We start from the raw sequence: 14,912 nt of genomic DNA on the forward strand, positions 1-14,912 counted from the left end.
GGAGAGCCGGGGCCCCGTACAGAGAGATCGCAGGGGGCCCCAGCGGTCGGACCCCCCGCGATCTCAAACTTATCCCCTATCCTTAGGATAGGGGATAAGTTTTTCACCACTGGACTACCCCTTTAAGGACTCTGGTTTTTTTTCATTTTTTCATTTTCGTTTTTTTCCTCCTTACCTTTAAAAAATCATAACCCTTTCAATTCTGCACCTAAAATTCCATATTATGGCTTATTTTTTGCGCCACCAATTATACTTTGCAATGACGTCCATCATTTTACCCCAAAAATCTACGGCTAAACGGGAAAAAAAATCATTGTGCGACAAAATTGAAGAAAAAACGCCATTTTGTAACTTTTGGGGGCTTCTGTTTCTACGCAGTACATTTTTCGATAAAAATGACACCTTATCTTTATTCTGTATTGGAAGGATTAAGATTTTTTAACCCCTTAAGGACTCAGGGTTTTTCCGTTTTTGCACTTTCGTTTTTTCCTCCTTACCTTTTAAAAATCATAATCCTTTCAATTTTCCACCTAAAAATCCATATTATGGCTTATTTTTGCGTCGCCAATTCTACTTTGCAGTGACATTAGTCATTTTACCCATAAATGCACGGCGAAACGGAAAAAAAAATCATTGTGCGACAAAATCGAAGAAAAAACGCCATTTTGTAACTTTTGGGGGCTTCCGTTTCTACGCAGTGCATATTTCGGTAAAAATGACACCTTATCATTATTCTGTAGGTCCATACGGTTAAAATGATACCCTACTTATATAGGTTTGATTTTGTCGCACTTCTGGAAAAAATCATAACTACATGCAGGAAAATTTATACGTTTAAAAATGTCATCTTCTGACCCCTATAACTTTTTTATTTTTCCATGTACAGGGCGGTATGAGGACTCATTTTTTGCGCTGTGATCTGAAGTTTTTATCGGTATGATTTTTGTTTTGATTGGACTTTTTGATCAATTTTTATTCATTTTTTAATGGTATAAAAAGTGACCAAAATACGCCTTTTTGGACTTTTGAATTTTTTTGCGCGTACGCCATTGACCGTGCGGTTTAATTAATGACATATTTTTATAGTTTGGACATTTACGCACCCGGTGATACCACATATGTTTATTTATTTTATTTTTTTTACACTGTTTTATTTTTTTAATGAGAAAAGGGGGGTGATTCAAACTTTTATTAGGGAAGGGGTTAAATGATCTTTATTAACACTTTTTTTTTTACATTTTTTTTTGCAGTGTTATAGGTCCCATAGGGCAACTGGGCAACTTTTCCTTTGGACAGGTTTTGATAAATCTCCCCCAGAATGTTTTATTTGTTTATTTATTTATTTATTTATTTTATTTATTCTAATGCCTGTTGTGTTGTGTATATAAATAGGTTTGTGTTTTTCCAGATATATTATAAAACTCACTATGTAAAAGTTACCACATCCGCAAGATTGCTATTTTGTCAAATTCTGTCAGCAATAAACTTTTTTTTTCAACTATACATACCTATTAGAGATGAGCGAACTTACAGTAAATTCGATTCGTCACGAACTTCTCGGCTCGGCAGTTGATGACTTATCCTGCATAAATGAGTTCAGCTTTCAGGTGCTCCGGTGGGCTGGAAAAGGTGGATACAGTCCTAGGAGACTCTTTCCCAGGAATGTATCCACCTTTTCCAGCCCACCGGAGCACTGGAAAGCTGAAGTAATTTACGCAGGAAAAGTCATCAACTGCCGAGCCGAGAAGTTCGTGACGAATCGAATTTACTGGAAGTTCGCTCATCTCTAATACCTATATATGCTTTTCAAAATCATGCGTGAACTTAGCCTTGAAAACACTAGGTGGCGCTATGTGCGTTTGAAGTAAATTCCTTTCATGATAATTTCAGGGCTCTGAAAAACATCTCACCGAGTTTTCGGATTAATAAATTCAAACAAATGTCCATGGAGGAGATTTATCAAAACCTGTTTAGAGGAAGAGTGGTGTAGTTGCCCATAGCAACCAATCAGATAGCTTCTTTCATTTTTTTAAAGGCCTCTGAAAACGAAAGAAGCGATCTGATTGGTTGCTCTGGACAACTGCCCCACTCTTCCTCTACACAGGTTTTGATAAATCTTTCCCATATTACTGGATCATTTTATGTACTGTGTACAGTGGTCCCTCAACATACCATGGTAATCCTTTCCAAATAACCCATCGTTTGCTGAAACCATCATATGTTGAGGGATCCGTGCAATGTAAAGTATTGGACAGTGGTCTACAACCTGCGGACCTCCAGATGTTGCAAAACTACAACACCCAGCATGCCCGGACAGCCAACGGCTGTCCGGGCATGCTGGGTGTTGTAGTTTTGCAACATCTGGAGGTCCGCAGGTTGAAGACCACTGGTATTGGAGGTTATACTCACCTGTCCCCGCCGCTCCGGACCGTCACCGCTCGTCAGCGCTGCCCTGGATGTCGCCTTCCATCGCTGTCGCCGCGTCCCCGGGGTGTCCCCGACGCTCCGGCAAGGCCTCTGCTTCCCCGGCATCCTCGCTCTCCGTCACCGCCATCACGTCGCTACGCACGCCACTCCTATTGGATGACGGGACGGTGTGCGCAGCGACGTGATGACGACGATGGAGAGCGCCGACGATGCAGGGGATCCCGAAGAGGACGCCCCGGAGCCCCGAGCACAGGTAAGTGATCGTCAGCGGACCACACGGGGAACCGTAAACGGCTATCTGGTGGTAGCTGAAGCAGTCTGCGCTGCCGGATAGCCGTTTATGCGATGGCCCCGACATACAAAAGCATCGTATGTTGATGCTGCCTTCAACATGTGATGGACTCTGAGAGGCCATCGCATGTTGAAATTATCGTATGTCGGGGCCATCGTAGGCCGGGGGGGGGGGGGGGGGGGTCACTGTACATTACTTAGGCCTTGCTCACATCTGCATTAGGCCTCCCCTTGCAGAATCCGTCAAACTAGCGGCACTTGAGCAGAGAAAATGATGCAGGTTATTTATTTATTTTATTTTTTTGCCCAAGTCCTAAAAACCAAAGGAGACCAGACAGAAAACCCCAGTCAGTGGGATCCATTGGCGTCTGTTCTGCAACCTTTGTCGCACTGTTTTTTCACAGATGTGTTCTATAGAAGTATTATTATGTTGATAAAAAGCAAAGCCTGAAAGTGTATAGTACTATATATACTAAATTACAATATTCCTGAAAAGAGACAAGCCAACCTTCCAAAATTTGATATAGGAGAATTTACTGGGAATCTTGTTAGATGCAAATCTGAGAGCTGATTCTGAATAGGCCCTAAACCCGCTGGGACAGGTGTAGGGCACCCCGCATCGCCGCTCACGCTCCTTTTGCCCAGGTAAAGTAAGCAGCGATGCACAAAGCATCACTTTTTACTGTAAATGAGCAGGGATTCTTGTTTTAAAGGGGTATTGCGGGCAAAAACATTTTATCCCCTATCTAAAGGATAGGGGATAAGATGTTTGATCGCGGGGAGCCTGCTACGTCACGCCCCCTCCCATAGACAAGAATGGAGGGGGCGTGGTGTGATGTCACGTTCCCGGTCCCGGAAACCCGGAGGTTTCCAAAACTAGAGAAGCAGTCCCCACATACAATGCGGGTGATGCAGGGAGATTACGGGGGGTCCCAGGAGCAGGACCCCCACGATCAGACATCTTATCCCCTATCCTTTAGATAGGGGATAAAATGTTTTTGCCCGGAATACCCCTTTAATGTCTCAGATTTCTTCTAAGCACACAAACACTAAGTAAAACAAAAACAAAAACAGTGAGGGTAAGGACTATAAGTGATGCATACAGCATTGCCACTTATTGGCCCAAGAACTGAAGCTCTGCACCCCGATTGTTCACTGAGCAGAGAGGCATATGGGGGAATATTTATAAAAGTTGCTGAGTTGCCCATAGCAACCAATCAGATTGCTTCTTTCATTTTTGTAACCTTGTAACAGGTTTTTATAAATCTCCCCCATGGTGTTTTACACCCTGCTAAATATGTACAAGGGCAGGGACCACATCATTTAAAGCGGTACTCCGCCCCTAGACATCTTATCCCCTATCCAAAGGATAGGGGATAACATGTCAGATCGCCGCGGTCCCGCTGCTGGGGAGCCCTGGGATCCCCGCTGCGGCACCCCGCTCTCATTACAGCACAGAGCGAGTTCGCTCTGTGCGCAATGACGGGCGATACGGGGGACGGAGCAGCGTGACGTCATGGCTCCGCCCCTCGTGACATCACGGCCCGTCCCCTTAATGCAAGTCTATGGGAGGGGGCGGGACGACCGCCACGTCCCCTCCCATAGACTTGTATTGAAAGGGGCGGACCGTGACGAGGGGCGGAGCCGTGATGTAACGATGCTCCGGCCCCTGTATTGCCCGTCATTACATGCAGAGAGATCTCGCTCTGTGCAGTAATGATAGCAGGGTGCTGCAGCAGCGATCCCCGGGGTCCCCAGCAGCGGGACCGCGGTGATCTGACATCTTATCCCCTATCCTTTGGATAGGGGATAAGATGTCTAGGGTCGGAGTACCCCTTTAAGTGTATGCAGGTGTATTTTGGTGTTTTCATAACTTAAAGGCTATATACATTTTTGAAATAAAAAAAAATAATAATAATTCTACATATTTCCATGGTTACCTCGAGTTAAAAATGTTGGAATTTTTTCTTCATGTTCAGACCGCCTAATATTCAGTCAGTTCTTAGGCTCAGATTTTCCTCATGTGGGTGTGTGTCCTCTCTGTAATACAGACTGGATGTGAAAGCTGTAAATTCTTAAATAAATCGTCTACTTTAGCTGCTCTGCTTTCCTGTACACAGTCCATGCGATTCCCAAACTGCCTTGTGTGTACATCCTCTCTATCTACAGCCTGTGTGAACTGCCCTTATGCATTCTCAACGGCCTCAATGTTTCCTAAATATCAATCTGGTCAGGCATCTTTGGAGTGTGCATGTCTATGAAGGCCTCACAAATTAGACATAAAGTGGACCTCTACAGTTTTAGTAGACTTAGATAGTAAATGTATGAGACATCAGGGGGCTGGCTTGTCAGGGAAGACAAGAAGCCAAGCCCCCCGTGATCAGATATTGTCTCGAGTCGAGTAGGATCCGGGGAAAGGCTCAAGACAACAGTCATACAACTGGAGGAATGCTAAACTTAGGAGGACAATGGAATCACAAAAAAGGGATCGATCCACCTCACACGTGGAAGGCAAGTAACGCACTTATTGTGTTTGTGATAGCAAGTTATGTGTTAAGAAAGTTAAGAAAACCTAAATAACTCCTTTAATTATAGTGGTAGTGGGGAAAGTGTAATGAATTACCTAGCTACCGTATCTACCTTCCTACTTGGGGAAATACACTGCCTATCTACCTACCGAATAGAAGGATACATTGCCTATCTACCTACCCAATAGAAGGATACACTGCTTATCTACCTACACAATAGAAGGATACACTGCCTATCTACCTACCGAATAGAAGGATACACTGCCTATCTACCTACCGAATAGAAGGATACACTGCCTATCTACCTACCCAATAGAAGGATACACTGCCTATCTACCTACCGAATAGAAGGATACACTGCCTATCTACCTACCGAATAGAAGGATACACTGCCTATCTACCTACCCAATAGAAGGATACACTGCCTATCTACCTACCGAATAGAAGGAAACACTGCCTATCTACCTACCCAATAGAAGGATACACTGCCTATCTACCTACCCAATAGAAGGATACACTGCCTATCTACCTACTGAATAGAAGGAAACACTGCCTATCTACCTACCTACTGGGGAAATAAACTGCCTATTTACCTATTGGGTGATACGTTACCTATGTAACAACCTACTGGTGGATACACTGTCTGTGGTGGCGGGGTGTGTGGTGCAGGGAAGATGTTGTTACCCTAGGGGCAGATGGCATTAACCCCTTGAGAGTGGTGGAATAATGTAGTATCAGCTCCGTCCCTCTCCTCTGGTTCCCGTGCTCGGACTGGTGGGTGGTGTTCCCATCCGTAGGTAGACAACAAAAAAAAAAAAAGATGTCCAGCACCAGGAAGGCAGGTAAAATCTCTTCTTTATTGTGGCATCAATAAAAGTAGGGTACACAGAACAGATATCCTACGCGTTTCGGGCTGTAGTGCCCTTAATCATGGCATGATTAAGGGCACTACAGCCCGAAACGTGTAGGCTATCTGTTCTGTGTACCCTACTTTTATTGATGCCACAATAAAGAAGAGATTTTACCTGCCTTCTTGGTGCTGGACATCTTTTCACCTTGAGAGTGGAGGTCTCACAGAACTCACAAGAAGATCTGCGCTGACGACGTGCACCGGAGCCCCACGCACGGGATACACAGAGCGCATACAGCTCATTATTGTTAATACCTGCCGGCTCATCTGCTCGGTCCGAGCGGAACCACTGAACTATCTAATACAGGCCAAACAGCCCGGACTACAAAAGGGTAAGAGGTGTTCTACACCCAACCTCTTTTTTCACAAAACCCTGTTGATATAAACTATTTTTATCTGGTACCATAGCTTGGCGGACTAAAGGTCACAGCAGACCAGGAAGCATATAATCTACCGTATTAAGTCTATTTACTGGCTATATATTGAAAGTGGTATTATACAGTTATATTAAATCATTTTATCTTATTATATTATGTTTTATCCTACTTTTATGTAATACATTCAGGCTATTGTAGGACGCAAGGGCCCTGCGATTCCACATAAGCCAAAAACGCTATTTATTTTATATTATATTTTATCTTTAATACATTTTAATATATAAAGTAAAGGATTGGAATACTATTTTTATTTTTAGTTTCATTTATCAAGTACTCCTTGGGTACTGCTGTTTATCTTTCCTGTAACCTCGGTTATATATATATATGTAGGTTAAGTGAGACGCACCCAACCCTGGTTTGAACTTTTCTGGGATCACTCTGTCCTATCAAGCCTGAGCCATGCTGATCCTTTTTTTCTTTTTCTAACTTTTGTTAGGTCCCACACTTGTTTTTATTTAGACGTGATTTATGAACACACTTTTTTTATTTACATATTTTTTTATTTTCAAATATACAATTTCTTCATTTCAGCAGTGTACAGTAAGGAACAAATTATAAAATGCTGCATCCAACATAAACATAAGAGCAAACAATAATAAAATAAAAACAATATGAATGAGATTGGCTGATTAAGGCGAGAGACAAGAAAAAAACCATAAAAGAAGCCGAACCGATGTCAGTGACATAGTAACATAGTTCATAAGGGTGAAAAAAGACCAGAGTCCATCAAGTTCAACCTATAACCCTAATGAGTCCCTACTGAGTTGATCCAGAGGAAGGAAAAAAAAACTCATACTAGAGGTAAAAATTCCTTCCTGACTTGAAATATGGCATCAGAATAAATCCCTGGATCAACGTTCTGTCCCTATAAACCTATAATCCATAACCTGTAATGTTATTACTCTCCAGAAATGCATCCAGACCCCTTATAAATTATTTTACAGAGTTCCCCATGACCATCTCCTCCAGGAGAGAATTCCACAGTCTCACTGCTCTTACAGTAAAGAACCCCGTCTGTGCGGGTATAGAAACCTTCTTTCCTCTAGACGTAGAGGATGTCCCCTTGTTATAGATACAGTCCTGGGTATAAATAGACCGTGGGAGAGATCTCTGTACTGTCCCCTGATATATTTATACATAGTTATTAGGTCTCCCCTAAGCCTTCTTTTTTCTAAATTAAATAACCCTAATTCTGCTAATCTTTCTGGGTACTGTAGTCCTCCCGTATTACTCTGGTTGCCCGTCTTTGAACCCTCTCCAGCTCCACTATATATTTCTTGTACACTGGTGCCCAGTTCTGTACACAGTATTCTATGTGTGGTCTGACCAGTACTGTGCACAGTATTCTATGTGTGGTCTGACCAGTACTGTGCACAGTATTCTATGTGTGGTCTGACCAGTACTGTACACAGTATTCTATGTGTGGTCTGACCAGTACTGTACACAGTATTCTATGTGTGGTCTGACTAGTACTGTACACAGTATTCTATGTGTGGTCTGACCAGTACTGTGCACAGTATTCTATGTGTGGTCTGACCAGTACTGTACACAGTATTCTATGTGTGGTGTGACCAATACTGTACACAGTATTCTATGTGTGGTCTGACCAGTACTGTACACAGTATTCTATGTGTGGTCTGACCAGTACTGTACACAGTATTCTATGAGTGGTCTGACCAGTACTGTACACAGTATTCTATGTGTGGTCTGACTAGTACTGTACACAGTATTCTATGTGTGGTCTGACCAGTACTGTACACAGTATTCTATGTGTGGTCTGACCAGTACTGTACACAGTATTCTATGTGTGGTCTGACCAGTACTGTACACAGTATTCTATGTGTGGTCTGACCAGTACTATACACAGTATTCTATGTGTGGTCTGACCAGTACTGTACACAGTATTCTATGTGTGGTCTGACCAGTACTGTACACAGTATTCTATGTGTGGTCTGACTATTACTGTACACAGTATTCTATGTGTGGTCTGACCAGTACTGTACACAGTATTCTATGTGTGGTCTGACCAGTACTGTACACAGTATTCTATGAGTGGTCTGACTAGTGATTTGTACAGCGGTAGAATTATTTCCTTGTCGTGGGAATCTATGCCCCTATTGATGCACCCATGATTTTATTTGCCTTGGCAGCAGCTGCCCGACACTGGTCACTACAGCTAAATTTATTGTTAACTAAGATTCCCAAGTCCTTTTCCACATCAGTCATCCCAAGTGTTCTCCCATTTAATACATTACCAGCCCTGATTTTTCTTCCCCATGTGTATTACCTTACATTTATCAGTGTTGAACCTCATCTGCCACTTCCCAGCCCAAACCTACAACGTATCCAGATCAGTTTGTAACAGTGCACTGTCCTCTATTGTGTTTACCGCTTTACAGAGTTTAGTATCATCTGCAAAGATTGCTACTTTACTATTCAACCCCTCTACAATGTCATTAATAAATATATTAAATAGAACAAGACCCAAGACTGACCCCTGTGGTACCCCACTAGTAACAGTCACCCAATCAAAATAAGTACCATTAATAACCACCCTCTGTTTCCTATCACTGAGCCAGTTATTTAGCCACTTACACACATTCTCCCCCAGCCCAATCCTTCCCATTTCATGTACCAACCTTTTATGTGGCACCGTATCAGATGCTTTGGAAAAATCCAGATATACGACATCCAGCGATTCCCCCTGGTCCAGTCTGGAGCTCACCTCCTCATAGAAGCTGATCAGGTGACAGGACCGATCCCTCATAAAGCCATGCTGATATGGAGTCATACATTTATTTTTATCTATATACTCCAAAATAGCATCTCTTAGAAAACCCTCAAACAATTTACATACAATAGAGGTTAAACTAACAGGCCTATAATTCTCGGGGTCACCTTTTGACCCCTTTTTAAATATTGGTACCACATTTGCCATGCGCCAGTCCTGGGGAACAGTCCCTGTTACTATAGAGTCCCTGTATATTAAAAATAGGGGTCTGTCGATTACATTACTTAATACCTTTAGAACACGGGGGTGGATGCCACCTGGACCTGGTGATTTGTCAATTTAGATTTTTTTGTAGGCGGCGCTGTACTTCTTCCTGGGTTAGACGGGTGACCTGTACTGGGGACGTAACCTGTATTGTATTTCACCTGGCATTTCATTTTCCTCGGTGAATACAGTGGGGAAGAATTTGTTTAATATATTTGCTTTTTCCTGATCCCCGTTTATAATTTCTTCTTTATCGTTTTTTTTTAAAGGGCCCACACATTTTTAACCTTTTTGCTATTTATATAGTCAAAAACATCTTGGGGTTAGTTTTACTCTCTTTGGCAATGAGTTTTTCTGTTTCTATTTTTGCGGCTTTTATTTGTTTTTTACGTAAAGTTTTTCTCTATAGCTTTTTAATGCTTTTTCACTGCCGTTCTGTTTTAGTAGTTTAAATGCTTTATTTTTGTCATTTATTGCCCCTTTAACATTTTATTCATCCACATTATTTTTATTTTATTCCTAATCCTTTTATTCCCATAAGGTATATACAACTTACAGTGAGAATTTAAGATATTTTTAAAAGTCTCCCATTTAGTGTCAGTATTCTTGTTTTTGAGAATATTATCTCAGAAAATATTCCCTTGGAGGTCCTTGCCTTAAGCTTGTGGCCTTAGTCCCTGAAATCATTTTTAAGGACACTCCACCTACCTCTTACTTTGTCATTGGTGCCAATATGTACCATGAATGCTGGGTCCTCTCCAGCCCCACCCAGCAACCTGTAAACCCGATCCACGATGTGCCGAACTCAAGCAACAGGAAAACAACACACTGTTCGGTGATTATGGTCTTTGTGACAGATCGCCCTGTCTGTCCCCCTAATAATTCAGTCCCCCACTACCAGTACCTGTCTGGCCTGCCCTGCTCTCCTCCCTCCCTCCTTACTGGAGCAGACACCCCCCTGGCAGTCAGAGGCAGAGTCCTGCTGCAGTACTGCTAGCTCTGAAATGGCATCCCCCTCATCTGCCAACTGGGCAAACTTGTTGGGGTGTGCCAGTTCAGGACTAGCCTCCCTGACCCTTTTCCCTCTACCCCATTTTCTAACTGTAACCCAGCTAACTGCCTAACTGTCCTTCACCTCCACTATCCTCCCCCACCTCTACTTCAGTGAGTACTTGCTCAGTGCACAGGAGACTCCTCTCCAAGTTGTCAATGCTTCTCAGTGTTGCCAGTTGCTAATCTAGATTCAGGATCTGGGCTTCGAAATGAACAACTCACACACATCTTGCACAACAATATGCCCCCTCAAACTGCTGTTCAAGGATTGTATACATTGTGCAAGATGTACACCGGACTGCATTTTCCAACATGGAGGCCATACTAGATTTGGGGATTGCAAAAATTTAAATAAACTAATATTTCAATTAAACTCCCTTAATTTTAAGTCCCTCTCACTTTTATACTTGCACTCACTTGTATACTTCACACTCTTGTATGCAGACACACAATCACTAGCTCAAACAATGGCTTAGCATTCTTTCTTTTATAGTTACCAGACACCACCTCTCTCTTCCACTGCCTGGAAGTGAATGCAAAAGTAGATCCAATGCACACTGAAAATGATACTTAGCAAAATTTTTATAAATACGAGATATGAGGCCTGTGATAAAGCAAACAGTACTATAATAAAAGAAATAACAGCAATACATGGAATGGGAGTAGGAGGGTCACAACACATATATTTACAGTGTTGCATGGTGTGGTTCAACCTCATCGTGTCACATCCTTGGTGCCCTAGAACATGGCGCCATTCCACCATGGCCGCCCTCAGCATCAAGAAAGTTCAATAAATGTTCATGGTTAGTAGTCACCATTGACTGTAGTGTGGAAATGCTTGACCGGCCATGGCTTTTCTGGCAAATTCACCTGATCTTGGGATCTACCATACGAAAAGGGGTTGTCTCTTCTGAGATAGAACAAGATTTGATGACTACTACTACTAGTGCGATGTTGCTACTAGAGTGGACTAGTTCGGCCTCAAGGAGAGGACAATGGCGGTAACAGTTTTACTACATTTGCTACGACGGTCACCTATGGCTGTGAAAACATGCTAGGGGTTGTAGTATTGCAACAGCAGGAGAGCTACAGAGACCGTTGTGCTACGCGGGTGGACGAAAAAAAGCCGAAAAATTCTTGCAGTACCGTCGATGGAGAACAGCGTTCCTCAGGATACAACGTACAAGGGGTACTCCGGCCCTAATATATCTTATCCCCTATCCAAAGGATAGGGGATAAGATGTTTGATCGCGGGGGTCCCACCACTATAGCGCACGTCACAACTCTGCCCCCCCGTGTGACGACACACCCCGCCCCCTCAATGCAAGTCTATGGGAGGGGGCGTTGAGGGGATAGGGGATAAGATGTATTAGGGCCGGAGTACCCCTTTAAGGAGGATAAGATTGAGTACCTTTAATAGTTGCCGGTATTGAATAAGTTAGTCAGTGTCAGAGCTGCAGAACCATCAATAAAAGTGCATCAGCCTAAAGGTGTCAAGTATGAGATGAAGGAAGGCTTATAATGGCGGGATGAATGGAATGGTTGGGGGGGGGGGTCTATACCCGGCGCGGGTCACGATATCTCCTTGGATATCTTGAGATATGTGGCTAAAGTTGAATTTAGTGTCTTCTTTATATGCCTCCTGTTGAGATGACTTCACTCTATGTTATTCCGGTGGCGGCTTAATATACTAAATCACAGAGCATCCGCACATCTGTCATTTTGCCTTTTTTTTGATCCATTCATGGGCATATGATCTCGTGAACTTAAGTAGAAAATCTCTTCAACATCTGTTAGAAATAAAGGAAAGATTTGTGTTACTTCCAGTCATTCAAAGGGTTTTAGTAGGATCTAGATCAGTGTTTCCGAACCGGCATGCCTTTAGCTGTTGCAAAACTACAACTCCCAGCATGCCCGGACAGCCGAAGGCTGTCCGGGCATGCTTGGAGTAGTAGTTTTGCAACATCCGGAGGCACGCAGGTTGGTAAACACTGATCATTCATTTTAGGTTAGGAAGACAGAGAGACACCACGGTAAGAGAAAGGCTTACATAACACATATTTACTGCTTGTTCCTGCAGCCACCACTAGGTGGAGCTTAATGCATAGAGTTTGTACAGTTCCGACTGGGTTTAATAGTACAGTGTAACGTATGGCACAATATAGTTTAGTTTTTTTTAACAAATATGGGGGGGGGGGGCGGCTGGAGGGTCGTGGGGTGGCCAGAGGTCCTTTGTAACTAAAGGGGTACTCCGATTGAAACCTTTTTTTTTTTTTTTTTTTTTTTTAATCAACTGGTGCCAGAAAGTTAAGCAGATTTGTAAATTATTTCTATTAAAAAAATCTTAATCCTTCCAGTACTTATTAGCTGCTGAATACTACAGAGGAAATTATTTTCTTTTTGGAAAACAGAGCTCTCTGCTGACATCACGAGCACAGTGCTCTCTGCTGACATCTCTGTCCATTTTAAGAACTGTCCAGAGTCGGAGAAAATCCCCATAGCAAACATATGCTGATCTGGTCAGTTCCTAAAATGGACAGAGGTGTCAGCAGAGAGCACTGTGCTCGTGATGTCAGCAGAGAGCTCTGTGTTCCAAAAAGAACAGAATTTCCTCTGTAGTATTCAGCAGCTAATAAGTACTCGAAGGATTGAGATTTTTTTAATAGTAGTAATTTATAAATCTGTTTAACTTTCTGGCACCAGTTGATTAAAAATTTTTTTTTTATAGCAGTATTGCTTACCTTTATGTCATTTGGTATCATAGAAAACTGGCAGATAATAGTAACCCTAACAGAACGGTAAATGGAGAGAACACTGCAGAGGCGACACCTGGCAAAAGAAATGAAGATCATTAGTTCATTATTTCATGCAAAGGTAATTCTATTGGAAATACAGTGACCCTCCGACCTACGATGGCCCCAACATACGATCATTTCAACATACGATGGCCTCTCAGAGACCATCGCATGTTGAAGGCAGCATCAATATACAATGCTTTTGTGTGTCGGGGCCATCACATAAACGGCTATCCGGCAGCGCAGACTGCTTCAGCTGCTACCGCATAGCCATTTACGGTGCCCCGTGTGCTCCGGTGATGGTCTTTTACCTGTCCTCGGGGCTCCGGAGCGTCCTCTTCAGGGTTCCCTGCATCGCCCGCGCTCTCCATCATCGTCATCACGTCGCTGCGCACGCCGTCCCTTCATCCAATAGAAGCGGCATGCGTAGTGACGTGATGGCGGCGACAGAAAGCGAGGATCCCGGGGAAGCAGAGGCCTTACCGGAGCGTCGGGGACACCCAGGGGACGCGGCGACAGCGATGGACGGTGACATCCAGGGCAGCGGTGACGAGTGGTGACGGGTCCAGAGCGTCAGGGACAGGTGAGTACAACTTCCTATTCTTTCCATTGCACGGATCCCTCAGCATACGATGGTTTCAACAAACGATGGTTCATTTGGAACGAATTACCATCGTATGTTGAGGGACCACTGTATGTAGCATTTCCCTGTTTTCCAGATCTTCAATTGCTCGAATTAAATGCTCATTTTCTGGGACTTTTCCAATCATGGTCTATCCTTGGGATAGAGCATCATTGTAGGCATTCCTCCCGATCAGCTGTTTGGTAGAGCCAACAATACACAATGATCAGGGCAGGAAACAGATGGCCTAAAGGGGTACTTCGGCATTGAACTTTTCTTTTTAAATCCTGCACAATCTGCCAGGATTTGCACAAAAAAAAACCTAGACTTACTTCCATACAGGCGGCACTAGAGGAACGGCGGGAGGTAATTTTGTTTTTTTTTGTTTTTTTGTAATACCGGCAGACTAGACAGGATTTAAAAAAAAAAATTGCCAGACTACTCCTATATTCATTGAGCTGTGGCGGTTCTGAGTTACTGCAGCTCAGCTCCCATTCACTTCAATGGTTGCTGAGCTGTAGTGACCTGGTGCCACCACTACATAGTGAACGGAGCCAGGGCGCCTGGCAATGTTTTTCGTGTATATGCCAAAGTCGGGCCTCTGCTGAACCCTACTGATCAGACATTGATGGTCTATCCTTAGGATAGGCCATCGATTTAAAATGCCCAAAATAAACCTTTAAATACCTTCATACAGTGCCCACATAATTCTAGCACAGAAACATCACAACATAGCACTGATAACCAATGAATAATAAACATCTTGGTGGTTGTAGGCTTTGCATGCCTGGCTATTATTGTGTGGTAATGGGGTTTAATGAGGGCAGATGTTGTTACTCTAGGGGCAGATGGCA

The 14,912-nt window shown here is 43.2% G+C and overlaps 1 protein-coding gene across 4 annotated transcripts in view; it reads right to left on the reverse strand.

Moving 5' to 3' along the window:
• Positions 1-11,203: 11,203 nt before the first annotated feature.
• The window catches only part of LOC130294076 (carcinoembryonic antigen-related cell adhesion molecule 19-like), a 54,511-nt gene continuing 50,802 nt past the window's right edge, over positions 11,204-14,912 (reverse strand). For all 4 annotated transcript variants that reach the window (XM_056543489.1, XM_056543490.1, XM_056543487.1 and 1 more), the window contains exons 4-5: positions 13,383-13,470; positions 11,204-12,431 (exon numbers count right to left, since the gene is read on the reverse strand). In XM_056543489.1, coding sequence (XP_056399464.1) covers positions 13,400-13,470 — 71 coding nt within the window. In that variant the 3' untranslated portion in view covers positions 11,204-12,431; positions 13,383-13,399. The remainder of the gene's footprint in view (positions 12,432-13,382; positions 13,471-14,912) is intronic.

This window comes from Hyla sarda, chromosome 10, assembly GCF_029499605.1.
Source record: "Hyla sarda isolate aHylSar1 chromosome 10, aHylSar1.hap1, whole genome shotgun sequence".
Classification (NCBI taxonomy): Eukaryota; Metazoa; Chordata; class Amphibia; order Anura; family Hylidae; genus Hyla; species Hyla sarda.